This window comes from Schistocerca cancellata, chromosome 11 (genome assembly GCF_023864275.1).
Source record: "Schistocerca cancellata isolate TAMUIC-IGC-003103 chromosome 11, iqSchCanc2.1, whole genome shotgun sequence".
In the NCBI taxonomy this organism is placed as follows: Eukaryota; Metazoa; Arthropoda; class Insecta; order Orthoptera; family Acrididae; genus Schistocerca; species Schistocerca cancellata.
In genome coordinates this window covers 59,438,159-59,451,910 of record NC_064636.1, presented here as the reverse complement: position 1 = coordinate 59,451,910, position 13,752 = coordinate 59,438,159, and the positions used below count along the sequence as shown (strand labels likewise).

Genomic DNA, 13,752 nt, shown 5'->3' with positions numbered 1-13,752 from the left:
TTCCGTTTTCAGACATCGCTAAATTCTTAGGTCTTATGTTTGACAGAAAATTGTGCTGGTCCTCCCACGTTTCCTATCTTTCGGCTCGCTGTCTGCGATCGCTTAACACCCTCCGTGTCCTGAATGGTACCTTCTGGGGAGCGGACAGAGTGGTCCTTCTCCGCCTCTATCGCGCCTTAGTGCGCTCGAAATTGGATTATGGAAGCATAGTCTACTCCTCTGCTCGGCCGTCTATTCTTCGGCGTCTCGACTCTATCCACCACCGTGGATTACGTTTAGTGTCTGGAGCTTTTTACACTAGCCCTGTGGAAAGCCTTTATGCTGAGACTGCTGAACCTCCGCTGTCCAATCGGCGAGCAGTCCTCCTGAGTCGTTATGCTAGCCATCTGTCTTCCATGCCTGCTAATCCAGCCCATGACCTTTTTTTCGACGCCTCCTTTGATGTAGGGTATGCAGGCCGCTCCTCCTCCCTACTACCCCCGGGAGTCCGCTTCCGTCAACTGCTCCATTCTCTTTCCTGCCGCTTTCCTAAAACCTTCTTGACAACTTGGGGTACAGCACTGCCTTGGCTCCGTCCCCGGATCTGCCTGCTCCGTGACCTTTGTCAATTTCCCAAGGATGGTACCCCTACACTTGTTTATCGTCGGGCATTTGCTGCTCTATGTGCACAAATGACGGACGCCACATTTATTTACACCGACGGCTCGAAAACATCGTTAGGTGTAGGGAGTGCCTATATTGTTGGTGACACCCCAATTCGCTTTCGGCTTCCCGACCAGTGTTCGGTTTATACTGCGGAGCTTTACGCTGTTCTCCAGGCTGTCCACTACATCCGCCGCCATCAGCGGATACAGTATGTTATCTGCTCAGATTCTCTCAGCTCTCTCCTCAGTCTCCAAGCTCTTTACCCTGTGCACCCTCTGGTCCACCGGATTCAGGACTGTCTGCGCTTGCTCCACCTGGGGGGCGTCTCGGTGGCGTTCCTCTGGCTCCCGGGACACGCTGGTATCTGTGGGAATGAGGCGGCCGATATAGCGGCCAAGGCTGCAGTTTCTCTTCCTCGGCCAGCTATTCAGTCGCTTCCCTTCACCGATCTACGGAGCGGTTTATGTCGCAAAGTTGCTCATTTATGGCATGCGCATTGGTCAACATTTCCCCGTAATAAATTGCGGGAAGTGAAAGCCCTTCCTTGCGCTTGGACCTCTTCCTCCCGAACGCGTCGTCGGGAGGAGGTAATTTTAGCTAGACTCCGGATAGGGCACTGTCTTTTTAGCCATCGACATCTTTTAAGCGGTGATCCTCCCCCACTCTGTCCCCACTGCTCTCAGCTGTGGACGGTCAGACACCTTTTAATTGAATGCCCCTATTTTAACCCGTTACGCTCCCGTCTACAGCTATCGCCTGATCTATCGTCGATTTTAGCAGATGACACGCGCTCAGCCGATCGCGTTCTCCAGTTTATTAGTGACAGCGAAATGACGTCAGTCATTTGAAGTTTTTTTTTTTTTTTGGGACAACCACCCCCTTTCTGTAGTGGATTTTTTAAGCATTCCTTCTCCTTTTAGTTTCTCCAATTTTATGACTTTGTTCCCATTGCTGCTGGTTTTCAATTTCGGTTTTTTACTGTCTTAAGTCACGGGCTGGGCGCTAATGACCATAGAAGTTTTGCACCCTAAAACCACAAACAAACAAACAAACCCCCCTTATCCTTTGAGTAGGCCTCATGGTTCATTACCCTAGTATACATTTCTATGTATACCATAATTATCATCTATTAAAGATATATATCTATTTCAAACTTATTCTTTAATATATCATTTACTCCCTAGAGTCCTCCTCTAGTTATCAACTTCTATATTTTCAATTGATACCATGTCTACATATACTATTTACGTCCCACTATCCTTCAATTCCTCAGAGTACTTATTGCACTGACGTTTCTCAGTGATCAACATGACTAATTCCTTTCTTACTTTTGTTTTCTTTCTTTGCTCACGCCTCTTTCTTATTTATCCATTACTCATTACTACTTTATATGTGCTTTTTTTCTCTCCTTGCGCATGAGTTCATTGTGCCATTGTAATAAAAATTTAGAACTGCCACTGGTCTTTGTGTATGTGTACCTCTTCTAAAGTACATTCAATGTAGAACTGTCATAGCTTCCTATTTATAGGTGCATATCTCCGTATGTAAACACGTTTTCCCCTACAACACGTGGTGGTTCTCACATTGTGACAGGCTTTGTTTTAAGTAATTTAAAGTTCGTGTGGAAGTGTATATTTGTGTATATGTGGATGTGTGTTTGTGTAGTCTGATTTTTTGGCCTTCTTATCTAAAGATAAGATTAAGGTTTCTAGTAAACACGGAAATAAGGAAGGACTTCAGCAATAAAAGTTTATGGATATGGAAAGAGGGAAAAAATAGACAGGTCCTCAAATGAGAAGTAAGAAAAGAGAAAATAGATATGGATGCTAGGATTGAAGAAGAAAAATAAGATAGCCCAAAAGACAAGAGACCCTTCCGACCCCCCCTTTCTAATGATCCCTACCGCTCAGGTAATTGAATAAGACATCGCAGGTGGTCTGGTGTTAAATCATCTCCAACAGAACGGACTTGTCCCACTTTCACCCTTTGAGGTCCCCGAAGGAAATCCTAGCAACCCTGTGGAAACGGCAAGTGATGAAAAATCAGGTACACTTGTTTGTGAGGGTTGTTTGAAAGGTATGATGTGTTTTTTGTGATTTATCTGTTCTTGTAAATCATGCTTTTAGCTACAATACCCACCCCTTTCAAAATTTATATACAAACACTCCCATCTATATCACATCTCATAAAAGGTATAAAATACTCTATACACAATAGAAAATGTATACACTATGGTTTAACAGTTGTTCAGCTAGTCACATTGTATTATATTTTCCACAAAAATAATACTCTCTTCAGTTTTTCATCTAGATATCCCCTTTTTTCTGTGATTCTCTTAAGTTGTTCTCTATTTTATAATCATATCTGGTTTTATAAGCAATAAAATTACAGAATAGTTCTAGATTTTAAAGGAATTCGGTGCATGAAAACTATTTTGGAGAAAACACCGAAAACATCTTGAGATATGTTGGTCGTTACTCCGCCCGTTAACTCAGATTGTTGATGTCCCGGGGGGATAAACAATTTTACAACCTTTACATTGTATTTCCCCTTCTTTAATCCAGTTGTGGGATCTACTAAAAATAATGTCTTAGGATGGACCACCGTTCGTACCCTGTATGGTCCCTCATATTTTTGGAAAAACTTATCAGTCAGTCTCTTTCTTCAGAGTAGAGCTGTGAAGATCTTGTTTTATAAGAACCAGGTCATCGACTTGGTACTGAGGTTCCAGAGCCTGTTCGTTATGTTTACTTACTCTTTGTAGCAGATTTTCAATTACATTTTTAGAAAATATTTCCTGATTTGCTTCGTAATTGACACTAAGTTGTTCGAGCCATTTAAAACACTTAATTAGAGGTTCTCCTATAAAAGGTTTGCCTATAACTTCTGAAGGTGTCAACCCACTCGATAAATGGAGTAATTTATTTTGGATAAGTTCAAAGTCCTTAATTTTTGTTGCCCACGAAGTATGTTTTTCATGGCAGTAAGTACGACATAATTTTCCAATTTAATTCATTACTCATTCACACGGATCTGATGACAGGTTATAATTGGATATTAACACTTGTTGAATATTTTCCCACACTAGGAATTCTCTAAATTCACTACTCACAAAATGTGGTCCGTTATCCATAAGAAACCGTTTTGGTTTACCTACTTCTTGAAAGTATTGTTGTAAACAGTGTATAACTGTCTGCGTATTTGCTCTTTTAATAGCATATAGTTTAACATATTTTGACTAGCATTCTATGATAATCAAAATATATGATACTACTCCCCTTTCCTTGTGGAATTGATCCAAAAAAAATCTGTTGCTGTGAGATCGTGTAGTGACTTGGGAATAATAGGATGCAGTTTGTATTTCACGTGAGCTTCTCTTTTACTTTTTGGCAAGTTTCACAGGTTCTAATAAAAGATGCTATTTTATGACCTAGTTTCTTGAAACAATAAAATTTATTCATATGGTATATACATTTTTTGATTCCGAAGTGTCCATGTTCTGTGTGAACATACCACACAAGTTCGTCTTCCATTACTTTCGGTATGCATAAGCGCCATCGCTGTGATGTTACGCTGTCACTTCAAGACAAGTTATGATCTATAATTTTGCATTTTCCTAATTGACTAGGAGGTAACGAGTTCTGGATACACATAGAAAATATTTTGGTGAAATAAGGATCGTGATAGACATTCCCTGTTATTCTTTGAGCCATTTCTTTTACCATGATGTTTGGATATTCTGCTGACATAAAATTAATGGCAAAAACAACGCCGGGCCCTTCTGTATGTTTCAATTCTTCCATTCCTATGGGATGGGTAGCCTCGATAAAGCATCAGGTAACATTTTACGTATTGTATCTTAATATCATATTCCTGTAGGAAAAGCTACGATTGCGTCAACCTACTGTGTAGTAATTGACTACTTATTAGAAAGGATAAAGCTTGATGATCTGTATGAATATGGATTTCTGATCCCCGTACTAGTGTTTGAAACTTTGAATAGTCTGCACATTTGCCAATAGTTCCTTTTCGGTAGCTGTGTAATTTAGTTCATGCTTATTTAGGCTACAGCTAGCAAAATATATGGTTCTGTGTTCCAAATTACTGGGATCCCATTCTCCTTGGAAAAGTTCAGCAGCAACACCGTAATCAAATGCGTCCATTGAAAATTTAAACGGTTCGCCCATAACTGGATGATTTAATATGGGTGACTCAGCAAGCGCTCTTTTAACGTTTTCAAGTGCACCATTTGCACCTTGATCCCAAGTCCATGGTACCCTCTTTCTTATTAAACATAAAATTCTCGGGTAATTTAACTCTTGACCTTGTACGTACCGTCGATAGTATCTGGCCACACCTATAAATCCTTTTAATTGTCTTAGATTTCTGGGGCGCAGGCATTATTTGATAGCGTTTTTGCACTCGGGATCCGGTCTAATTCCCTTTACCCCTATAAGATGACCTAAGAACTTAAGTTCTTGGTGTGCAAAAAATGATTTAGACAGCTTCACCATAATACTTTTTCTTTTAAATTTTGTCAGACTTTTGCACGAAGTTAAACAATGTTCCTCCCAAGTAGCTGATATTATTAAGATACCATCTATATGTTTATTTTCTGGATGTATTTTTATCTGCCAATATCCCGCAGTAAAGTCCATTGTGCTAAAGAATTTTGCATTTTCAAACTTCGATAACAATTCGTCGATATTAATAGTCGATCTGTCTCCGTTTCTGTACGTCAATTCAATATACGAGCCTCTAAGACTAATCGTACCCCACCTGTAGCTTTCTTCACTATAACCTGAAGATAATTCAAAATGCTGTACATGAAATGCGCAATATTCAAATGCATGCACTTGCTATTCTGATTTCTATTAACAGTTCCAGTTGCAGATAATTAATTAAAAGTCGAAGAAAGATCTCCTAAGATCATTTCATCGAATCCACAGAATTAATTATGTAACATGAATCAAGCTAACCGACAGACAAGCACAGTGGCAAAAAGAAAAGAGCAGAGCAAAAAAGAGAAAACAGAGTGGTGCCCTTGTTTCACGGCTGTTTATACTAATGTTTTTATATGGTTATCAATTTATTAACCAGAGGTGTCTGGCATAGTTATATTAATTTGGATAAATTTCGTGTAAAAGTTGGGAACATTACACTCTCCAATTCTGACTCGCACATAATGTGAAGTTTTGTACATGTATATAGTCACTGCACATAAAAGCTAGTCATTTTTAATTAATTTATTGTATTCACAGAGTAATTAAAATAGAGATATTCAATTTTTGTATGACTTTTGCTGAATCTGACTGACTGCTGACAAAATGGAGATGGCCACACTTTAATAGTGGAGGTTGGACTGGCTGGCTGACATTCTACATTATGTGCATTTATAGTTATCATAAGAATAAATTTCAAATTCTGTCATTATGTTTTATATCAGAAAAGTGAGCAAAATTACAGCATCAACATTATGCTTGGCAAAATATTAAATCTTGTTTAACTGTGAGTTGGATAATGAAAAAATAAACATTATGGGAACTGTTTTGTGAAACCTGTTTCTGCTTCCACATAGATTCACAAATCCTAACAAAAAAAAGGCTAAAAAAGTCAAGTAAATGGCAAACTAGCAAACTTGTGCAGTGAAAATGGCCATTTTTCAGAATCAGAAAATTCAGAGGAACAAAACTACGGTTCTGAATTTTTGAATCACAGTTTTAGATTGGGACATTCTGGCATGCAAGAATTTTAATTATGAATATTTTTTTTAATAAGAAGTGTTGGAAATAGTAAAGTGTTTCTGAGAAGACGAGCAAATGGGCTATTGACTGAGGCATAATGATGTTATAAATAACCAGATATTTGGTTATTGAAAACCTCATCTTCATGTGTTCTGTAGGGATTGACACTTATAATAATTTTTTTTAAATAAACTGTTTCCAAGTGAACTAATTATTGTATTGTTAGAAATCATATTATTCATTGAACAATAAAGTTTTGTGAACATCTGCTTGAATAAAAAAATAGTCATTGAATATAACTATAGTATAAGTGCTACATACAAAAAATTAGGTACATAAGGAGTAGAATTGTAGCAAGTGGATGTACCCACAGCTACCTGTGTGTCAACTTGCCAAGTCAAGTAAGGCCAATACTAATTTTTTCACTTTAGTAATCGAACTACTTTCCTGAGCAAAGTTTTAGCTTCTGACATGAACTGGAAGTAAAAGTGAAATATCATTTTCCATAAGTTTTCTGTGCTTGCAACTGCCTGATGTACAGCCCTGAATCTCTCACGCTGATATCTTGTCACTGTCACCATTGTTTTTCTGATGAGAGTGATGGATCACCAGTTGCAAGCGATTGAAAGTTAACTACATATTCATAGAGAAAATCACCTATATTTTTCCTGTAACACGAGTTCCAAATTTCGTGGAGCATATGCACATAACTCAGAATTTCCAACACTTCTTCATTAATTTTCTTTCTTCTAACTTTTGCAAATAGTGTATGAAATATTGGTATAATATTCCAAACATACAGTTTTTGTGTGTCATAAACATAAATCAAGTATATTGACAGCACTAAGTAGCAGTCTGTTGTTTTTAGACCAAGTAGCAGTCTGTTGTTTTTAGACTAAGTAGCAGTCTGTTGTTTTTAGACTAAGTAGCAGTCTGTTGTTTTTAGACTAAGTAGCAGTCTGTTGTTTTTAGACTAAGTAGCAGTCTGTTGTTGTTTTTAGACTAAGTAGCAGTCTGTTGTTGTTTTTAGACTAAGTAGCAGTCTGTTGTTGTTTTTAGACTAAGTAGCAGTCTGTTGTTGTTTTTAGACTAAGTAGCAGTCTGTTGTTGTTTTTAGACTAAGTAGCAGTCTGTTGTTGTTTTTAGACTAAGTAGCAGTCTGTTGTTGTTTTTAGACTAAGTAGCAGTCTGTTGTTGTTTTTAGACTAAGTAGCAGTCTGTCTTTGTTTTTAGACTAAGTAGCAGTCTGTCTTTGTTTTTAGACTAAGTAGCAGTCTGTCTTTGTTTTTAGACTAAGTAGCAGTCTGTCTTTGTTTTTAGACTAAGTAGCAGTCTGTCTTTGTTTTTAGACTAAGTAGCAGTCTGTCTTTGTTTTTAGACTAAGTAGCAGTCTGTCTTTGTTTGTAGAGAAAACGGCCTTAGTTAGGAGCAAGGCCTGCTCAATATCACTGTATTTTGAGGCCTGCTGTACATATTTAATTGGAGTTGCAAACAGAGGGGAGGAAAAACTAGTGTACTGCTGATGTCAGCATAAGAATATTGTCATGATGGTAGACTGAAAACTGCAGTGATCTCTCCATAGTAGTTTCCTATGCTTATGGTATGCTTTGTCAAATGCTAAGTCTAACAGTTGATGAAAGTTTGTCAGATCAGATGGAATCTGAAATAGCAATACATCTTTGTCAGTGAGAGTTTGAAGTGTGGCTTATGATTAAAAGTGTATGGCCTTAGCAAGAAACTTAGAGACAGGATTTGTTTTTCACACAATGAAGGAAAAGTGTGATGCCTTTTCCAGAATACGATGTGTCTACCAGATGACACTCTATGCAGAACATCACTATTTTCACTTGTGGTGCAATGTTTTTGGTGGGTTCTTCAAAGTAACCAACCATCCAGAATGATCGTTGACAGTATTGTGAATCAGTGCGTAGGTGTGGAGTGGGACTCCGAGGTCACCTCTGTAATTTTGAAATACAGTGTTCTTTTATATTGCATTCCATTTTCAAAGTTGAACTTATCTACAGTGTACATACAAAATTCTCTGAAACCAGTGATATTGTTCTTAAAGTCTGTAACAGCCACTTTAGTTCATCCTGTAACCACTGCATTATGTTGTGTACTGAGGTGTTTTAGCTTCTGACTTTTCTTTTGGAGATAAGGTTCTTCAGGAATATAACTATATTTAGTTTTTTTGCCACCAGTGGGTTTCTGGTCTATAAAAAAGTCTTTAGTAGTTTCTAACTGTCTGTCTATACTATTTAACCATTTTGCAGGCCACAGCAAGTACACTTCTCTCTGTGTTTCTTTACCCTCTTCCTGGCTAGTAGTGGTAGTCCACAGCACAAGCTGTAGTTTCTGTTTGTTGTGAAATACAGCATTTGTCTTGAAATGTGTTGTATGTCTTTTGTGGGCCATGGGAAATATACTTACCACAAAACCAATACTTCCATTCGTTGACTGTAGGAGACAACTTACCACCAATTTTATTGTGTTACTATACTTTTGGGAATATGTCTTACTAATTCAAGATGTGGCTGGCATCTTTTGGTAATACATTGTACCAGGTGCGTTGAAATGACTACAGCAAAGAGTTTTTTGTTTGTTGATAGATTACTTCCTTTGTCAGTTTTGAACTCGGAACACATTGGTTCATTTATACAGTATCCCACACTGGTGGGCTCAATCAGAAGTTGCCAGATTTTTAAATCTGGTACATATCAAGTCGTCTTCCCCAGGTGTGTTTAGTGTCAGTTCAAAGTTTGTGTAATGGCACCCTCTAACAGCACACACAAGATCCATGGGAAGAATACTGACCACCATAGTTCTAATAAATATCCAAAATAAAATGATCAGGAATTAAATATATTCAGTTGATCATTATTCTAATAAGATAAAAAAAATAGATTCGCTGAGTCCTTACAAAAAATGTGGCCACAAAAGGGTTAAATATTTTTCTAACTTTAACCACCATTTTGCATAAGACAATCTTTATGCATTTTATGTTGATGGCTTCTCTTGGTGTATGCTGTATCACCATATTGAGCAGCAAAAAATTCACAGGATTCCTAATCACCACTGTGGTGACATTAATTTTTTTTGGAATCCAGAGTAATGTTACAGTGACAGGAGTCCAAACTTTTACCAGAAATTGAAAGAAAGTACTGCAAAAAAGTAATATTAGCATCTGTTTTTAACAAAGTCTTGAAGTGACATTTCCCTTCAGTGTGCATTCTGCCAAGGAATATGTTAATACACTGTAAGAGACAGATACCCCCGATTATCGCTAGCTGCTGCTATACCTTGCACGATCTGAGAATTCCAACCGTTTAAAACAGTTGGAATTCTCCGATCGTGCATGGTATAGTAGCAGCTAGCGATAATCGAGGGTATCTGTCTCTTATTCCTTTTAGTGTACAACCAGTCTGCAGAATTGCAGCCTCTCTCTCTCTCTCTCTCTCTCTCTCTCTCTCTCTCTCTCTCTAAACTAGCTGCACCCCCTTGCTGTTGCGTGTTGCACAGAACAGAAGGCATGTCCTTGCATGAAAGTGCATATGAAATTTCACATCACAAATGCTGTCGATAGAAGCTGAAGGCTTTACTCACACTACTGCTTCTATATGGTGAAGATGTCTGTAACTTTGTACTCCGTAGCTCCCACGGTTCACCAACAATATGACTTCAGAAAGAGATAAGGTAGAATAAGCCAACTTAGTGTAAAGAACATGTGTTTTAATTGGACAGTGTGAACTGTAACTGAAGAACAGATGTGATACATTAGATGAAATATGCTGTGTATTAAAATATTGTATACAGCAGATAATAGTGAAGGGAAAGAAAATGCTCTGTTTTCACAGTACTGCTAAAATACCCATGTCGTTGGTACCGCAAAAAGAAATGGTGCTGGAAGTAAAGATGTTCGTGAACCACAAGTGTAGCCGTTTGACAGACTTCTAATCATCAGTGGTGCAGAATCTTAGAATAGCCGATAACTTCTTGGAAGAAGTATGAGGGTCATTCAATAAGTACTTAGAAAAAGACAGAAAAACAAATTACTTCGGGAAATATTTTTTACTTTTCTACATACTCCTGTTTTAACTCTACACATTTTTCCAAGTGCTGCTCCCAACTTCTTGAAGCAGTCCAAAAAGATTTTGGGAAGTCTGCAAAGTATGCATCTACGTGGACAATGACCAATTCATTTGATGTGAACCTTTGGCCACACTGATATTTTCCAAGTTTGGAAAAAAGAAAAAAAATCGCTGTGCCAAATCCAGTGAATAAGTGGAATGTTGCAGTTATTAGGACACTTATGCCACAATTTTGGCCATCATTACTGTGCATATGTATGTCCATGCATTTTCATGGTGGGAAAAGATCTTTTTCAGATAAGGACTTTTACACTGATTTCTTCACTTAACTGGTTCAGTAATGATGCATAATACTCTCCAGTTATTATTCATCCCTTTGTAAGTAGCCAACATAGATGATTCTGCTTGGATCCCAAAGACCTTGGTCATCATCTTGCAAGCCAATTTCACATTCTTTTCCATCTATGGGGTCCATCAATCTTAAAAAAACACAGTTTTGATTGTTCTTTAATCTCTGGAGTATAGTTGTGTACCCATGTTTTGTCCACAGTTATGTATTCAAACAGAAACCTGGCAGGATTTTGATGGCAAAGTTCCAAAATAATCTGTGTTGACCACGCAGAAGTGTTTAATCTCCACTGTGAGCAAACATGGCACCAAGGTTGAAAACACTGTACCTTGTGAGATGCCTGTGGCTTCAATTATTTTACACAGTTCCATCTGTCAATTGCTCAAAATAATGTTGTCAATTTTGTCAGTTATTTTGGTGGTGGTCTCATCTGCTGGATGTCCCAAATGGAATTCATCTCTTGTAGATGTACAGTTACATTTAAATTGATTTACACAATTGTAAACAGTTGCAACACAGGAGAAGATATCGTGAACTTCATCCGACAACTTCTGACCAGTTTCACTGTTAAGCCTTTTAAATAGATGTTTAATCACCGCTTGAAACTTATTTTTTTCCCATGTTTTAAAGTAAACATGAGCTTCTTTCTTAAATCAACTGGACCAAATAAGCTAGGTGATGGATCCAGCTGTAATGTAACCTCCCCTCTAGCAACAGATGATGCTTACTACCAACAAACTGTTTTGGTACTGACTGCCATCTCTCGGACTTTCTAAGGACTTACTGGATGACCCTCATAATTGCTTTTGTCATCAGTGTCCTGCATCTGTTGCATAAAGCCCAGTTGTAATTATCATGCTCATTCTCAAATAGGATGAGCTTTCAATAAGTAGTGCACACTTTTTTTTCACTCAGCCAATTTTAGTTAAAAAATGCAGAATTTGTTGTGGGACATTGTGGAAAATTCTTGCTTCAGCTCCTATAGTTTCATGAAGTTTCAGTAGGTGGTGACACTATACATAGCCTTCAAAATGGTGTCTGCAATGGAGGTGTGTTCCAAGCGGAAAACTGTCATTGAGTTTCTTTTGGAAGAAAATCAGAGCATCGCAGAGACCTGGCAGTGAACTAAAGCGTGAGTTGTTGTTTGATGACGCATTGGTCATCGTCGCAACAATGTCACGCAAACTGGTTCGATCTCCAGCATGACGGCCAGTTACATACAGGTGTGCAACCCTCCGGAAATTAAAGAAATGATTCCAGTGCGTTTGTCGCCACAAAATTGCAAACAAACTTCTCCTCCTCCGTGAATCTCGCACCTTCAGACTTCCATCTGGTTGGCCCAATGAAGAATGTACTCTGTGGGAAGTAGTACATGGATGATAGAGGTTATTGATGCAGGAAGAAGTTGGCTCAGATGTCGATCAGCAGTATGGTACCATGCAAGCATACAGGCCTTCCCAGTAAAGTGCTGTAAGGCCGTTGCATTCAATGGAGTTTATGTTGAAAATATGGTGTACTGGATTCATGAATGAAAACCAAACTGCTTTCAGAAAGTAAATGTGTTGCATTACGTATTGGATGTCACTCGTGATTTTGGAACAAATACTGACCTGTTTGTCAAGTTGCTTGTTTGTTACTGTTCAGGCAAGTTTTCTAAGAAACCTGTAATCCATAAATGTGAGTTTCGCTTGCCTAGTTTTTGTACCTCTTGTGTGTGCTTACTTTCCTTGGTGTCCTCAACATGACTTTCGGCATAGACGCACCTGTAAAAAAATCTGTTAGCGTAACTTTCACGATACTGCAGGGTACAATAAAAGCTGGTATTTTGACAGTCTTCTTTTATGACTCTGTCTGGGATTTCTTTGGGATACTATCAAACTGTGTGCTCTTTACTTGTTTTGATGTGTACAGGTTGTATGGATAGAACAGCTTGAACAAGTATTAGATATAGGTGGTGCATGGTGGGACGGAGGAACTGTAACAGTGCAAGCAAATTAGTGACACACACACATATATATAAACTTTATGTTACTGTGATACTTAACTAAAGTTGTGCAGCAACTCGTTGGATATGCTTGCGGATAGATACAACTAAGCAGTGACCTGTCAAGTTGTGTGTTACTGAATACAATGTCAACAAGACTGTGTCTGTCCAGCAGCCACACTGTCTATCACTGTAGTAAACATTTGTCCCTATGCAAAGGCTATAGGTGTCTCCACTTGAAGACAATCTCACAGGCTGATCTCCACTGTGAACTGTAGCTATGAATGGCAACCCTGGAACTCCGTATTAGAACTGTTGTGCACCAGAGCTGAACGTGAATAGTCTGTTGTTGCCCGTGACGCCGCTTATCATAATGCGGAAGTCCATCTCATTGCCAGCAGTGCAGAGGTTGCCGATTGGGCTGCAGTTGTGGTCGGCAGTGAACTCAGCGCCACCTGTGGTGCCTGTCGGAAAGTCTCAGCAAGCAAACTATGATTGCATCTGTTGGCACGGACACAAGTTTTCAGCAGAATGCTATTGTGCTGTATCCTGAAGGATTTTATCTAGGATCGCACTGTCCCTGGAATCTGGCTTACTTGTGCATCTGGGTTTCTACTTCCTTTATCTTTAAATTACAGGTTTCATGGTCATCTAATAATTATTGTTTATTGTTTCAGGTGAAATAAGCCCAGCAATGATCCTGGATATTGGTGTTAAATGGGTTATTATTGGCCACTCTGAGCGAAGAAATGTTTTTGGTGAAACAGATGAAGTGAGTACTATTAATTGCTTGTATCTCTCTCTCTCTCCCCCCCTACCTCCCCCCCCCCCCCCCAAATCCCTCCCCTCCACTACAGACTGCTGTTTTTTCACTATATGATTTTCAAAATTTTTCTCAGTGCATAGTTCTGCAGCCGGAATAATTTTTTTAAAAGAATTGGT

The 13,752-nt window shown here is 38.6% G+C and overlaps 1 protein-coding gene across 1 annotated transcript in view; it reads left to right on the top strand.

Moving 5' to 3' along the window:
• The window catches only part of LOC126108641 (triosephosphate isomerase B), a 52,535-nt gene that overhangs the window by 16,901 nt on the left and 21,882 nt on the right, over positions 1 to 13,752 (top strand). The window contains exon 3 of the mRNA XM_049913950.1: positions 13,488 to 13,582. Within this exon, the coding sequence (XP_049769907.1) occupies positions 13,488 to 13,582 (95 nt within the window). The remainder of the gene's footprint in view (positions 1 to 13,487; positions 13,583 to 13,752) is intronic.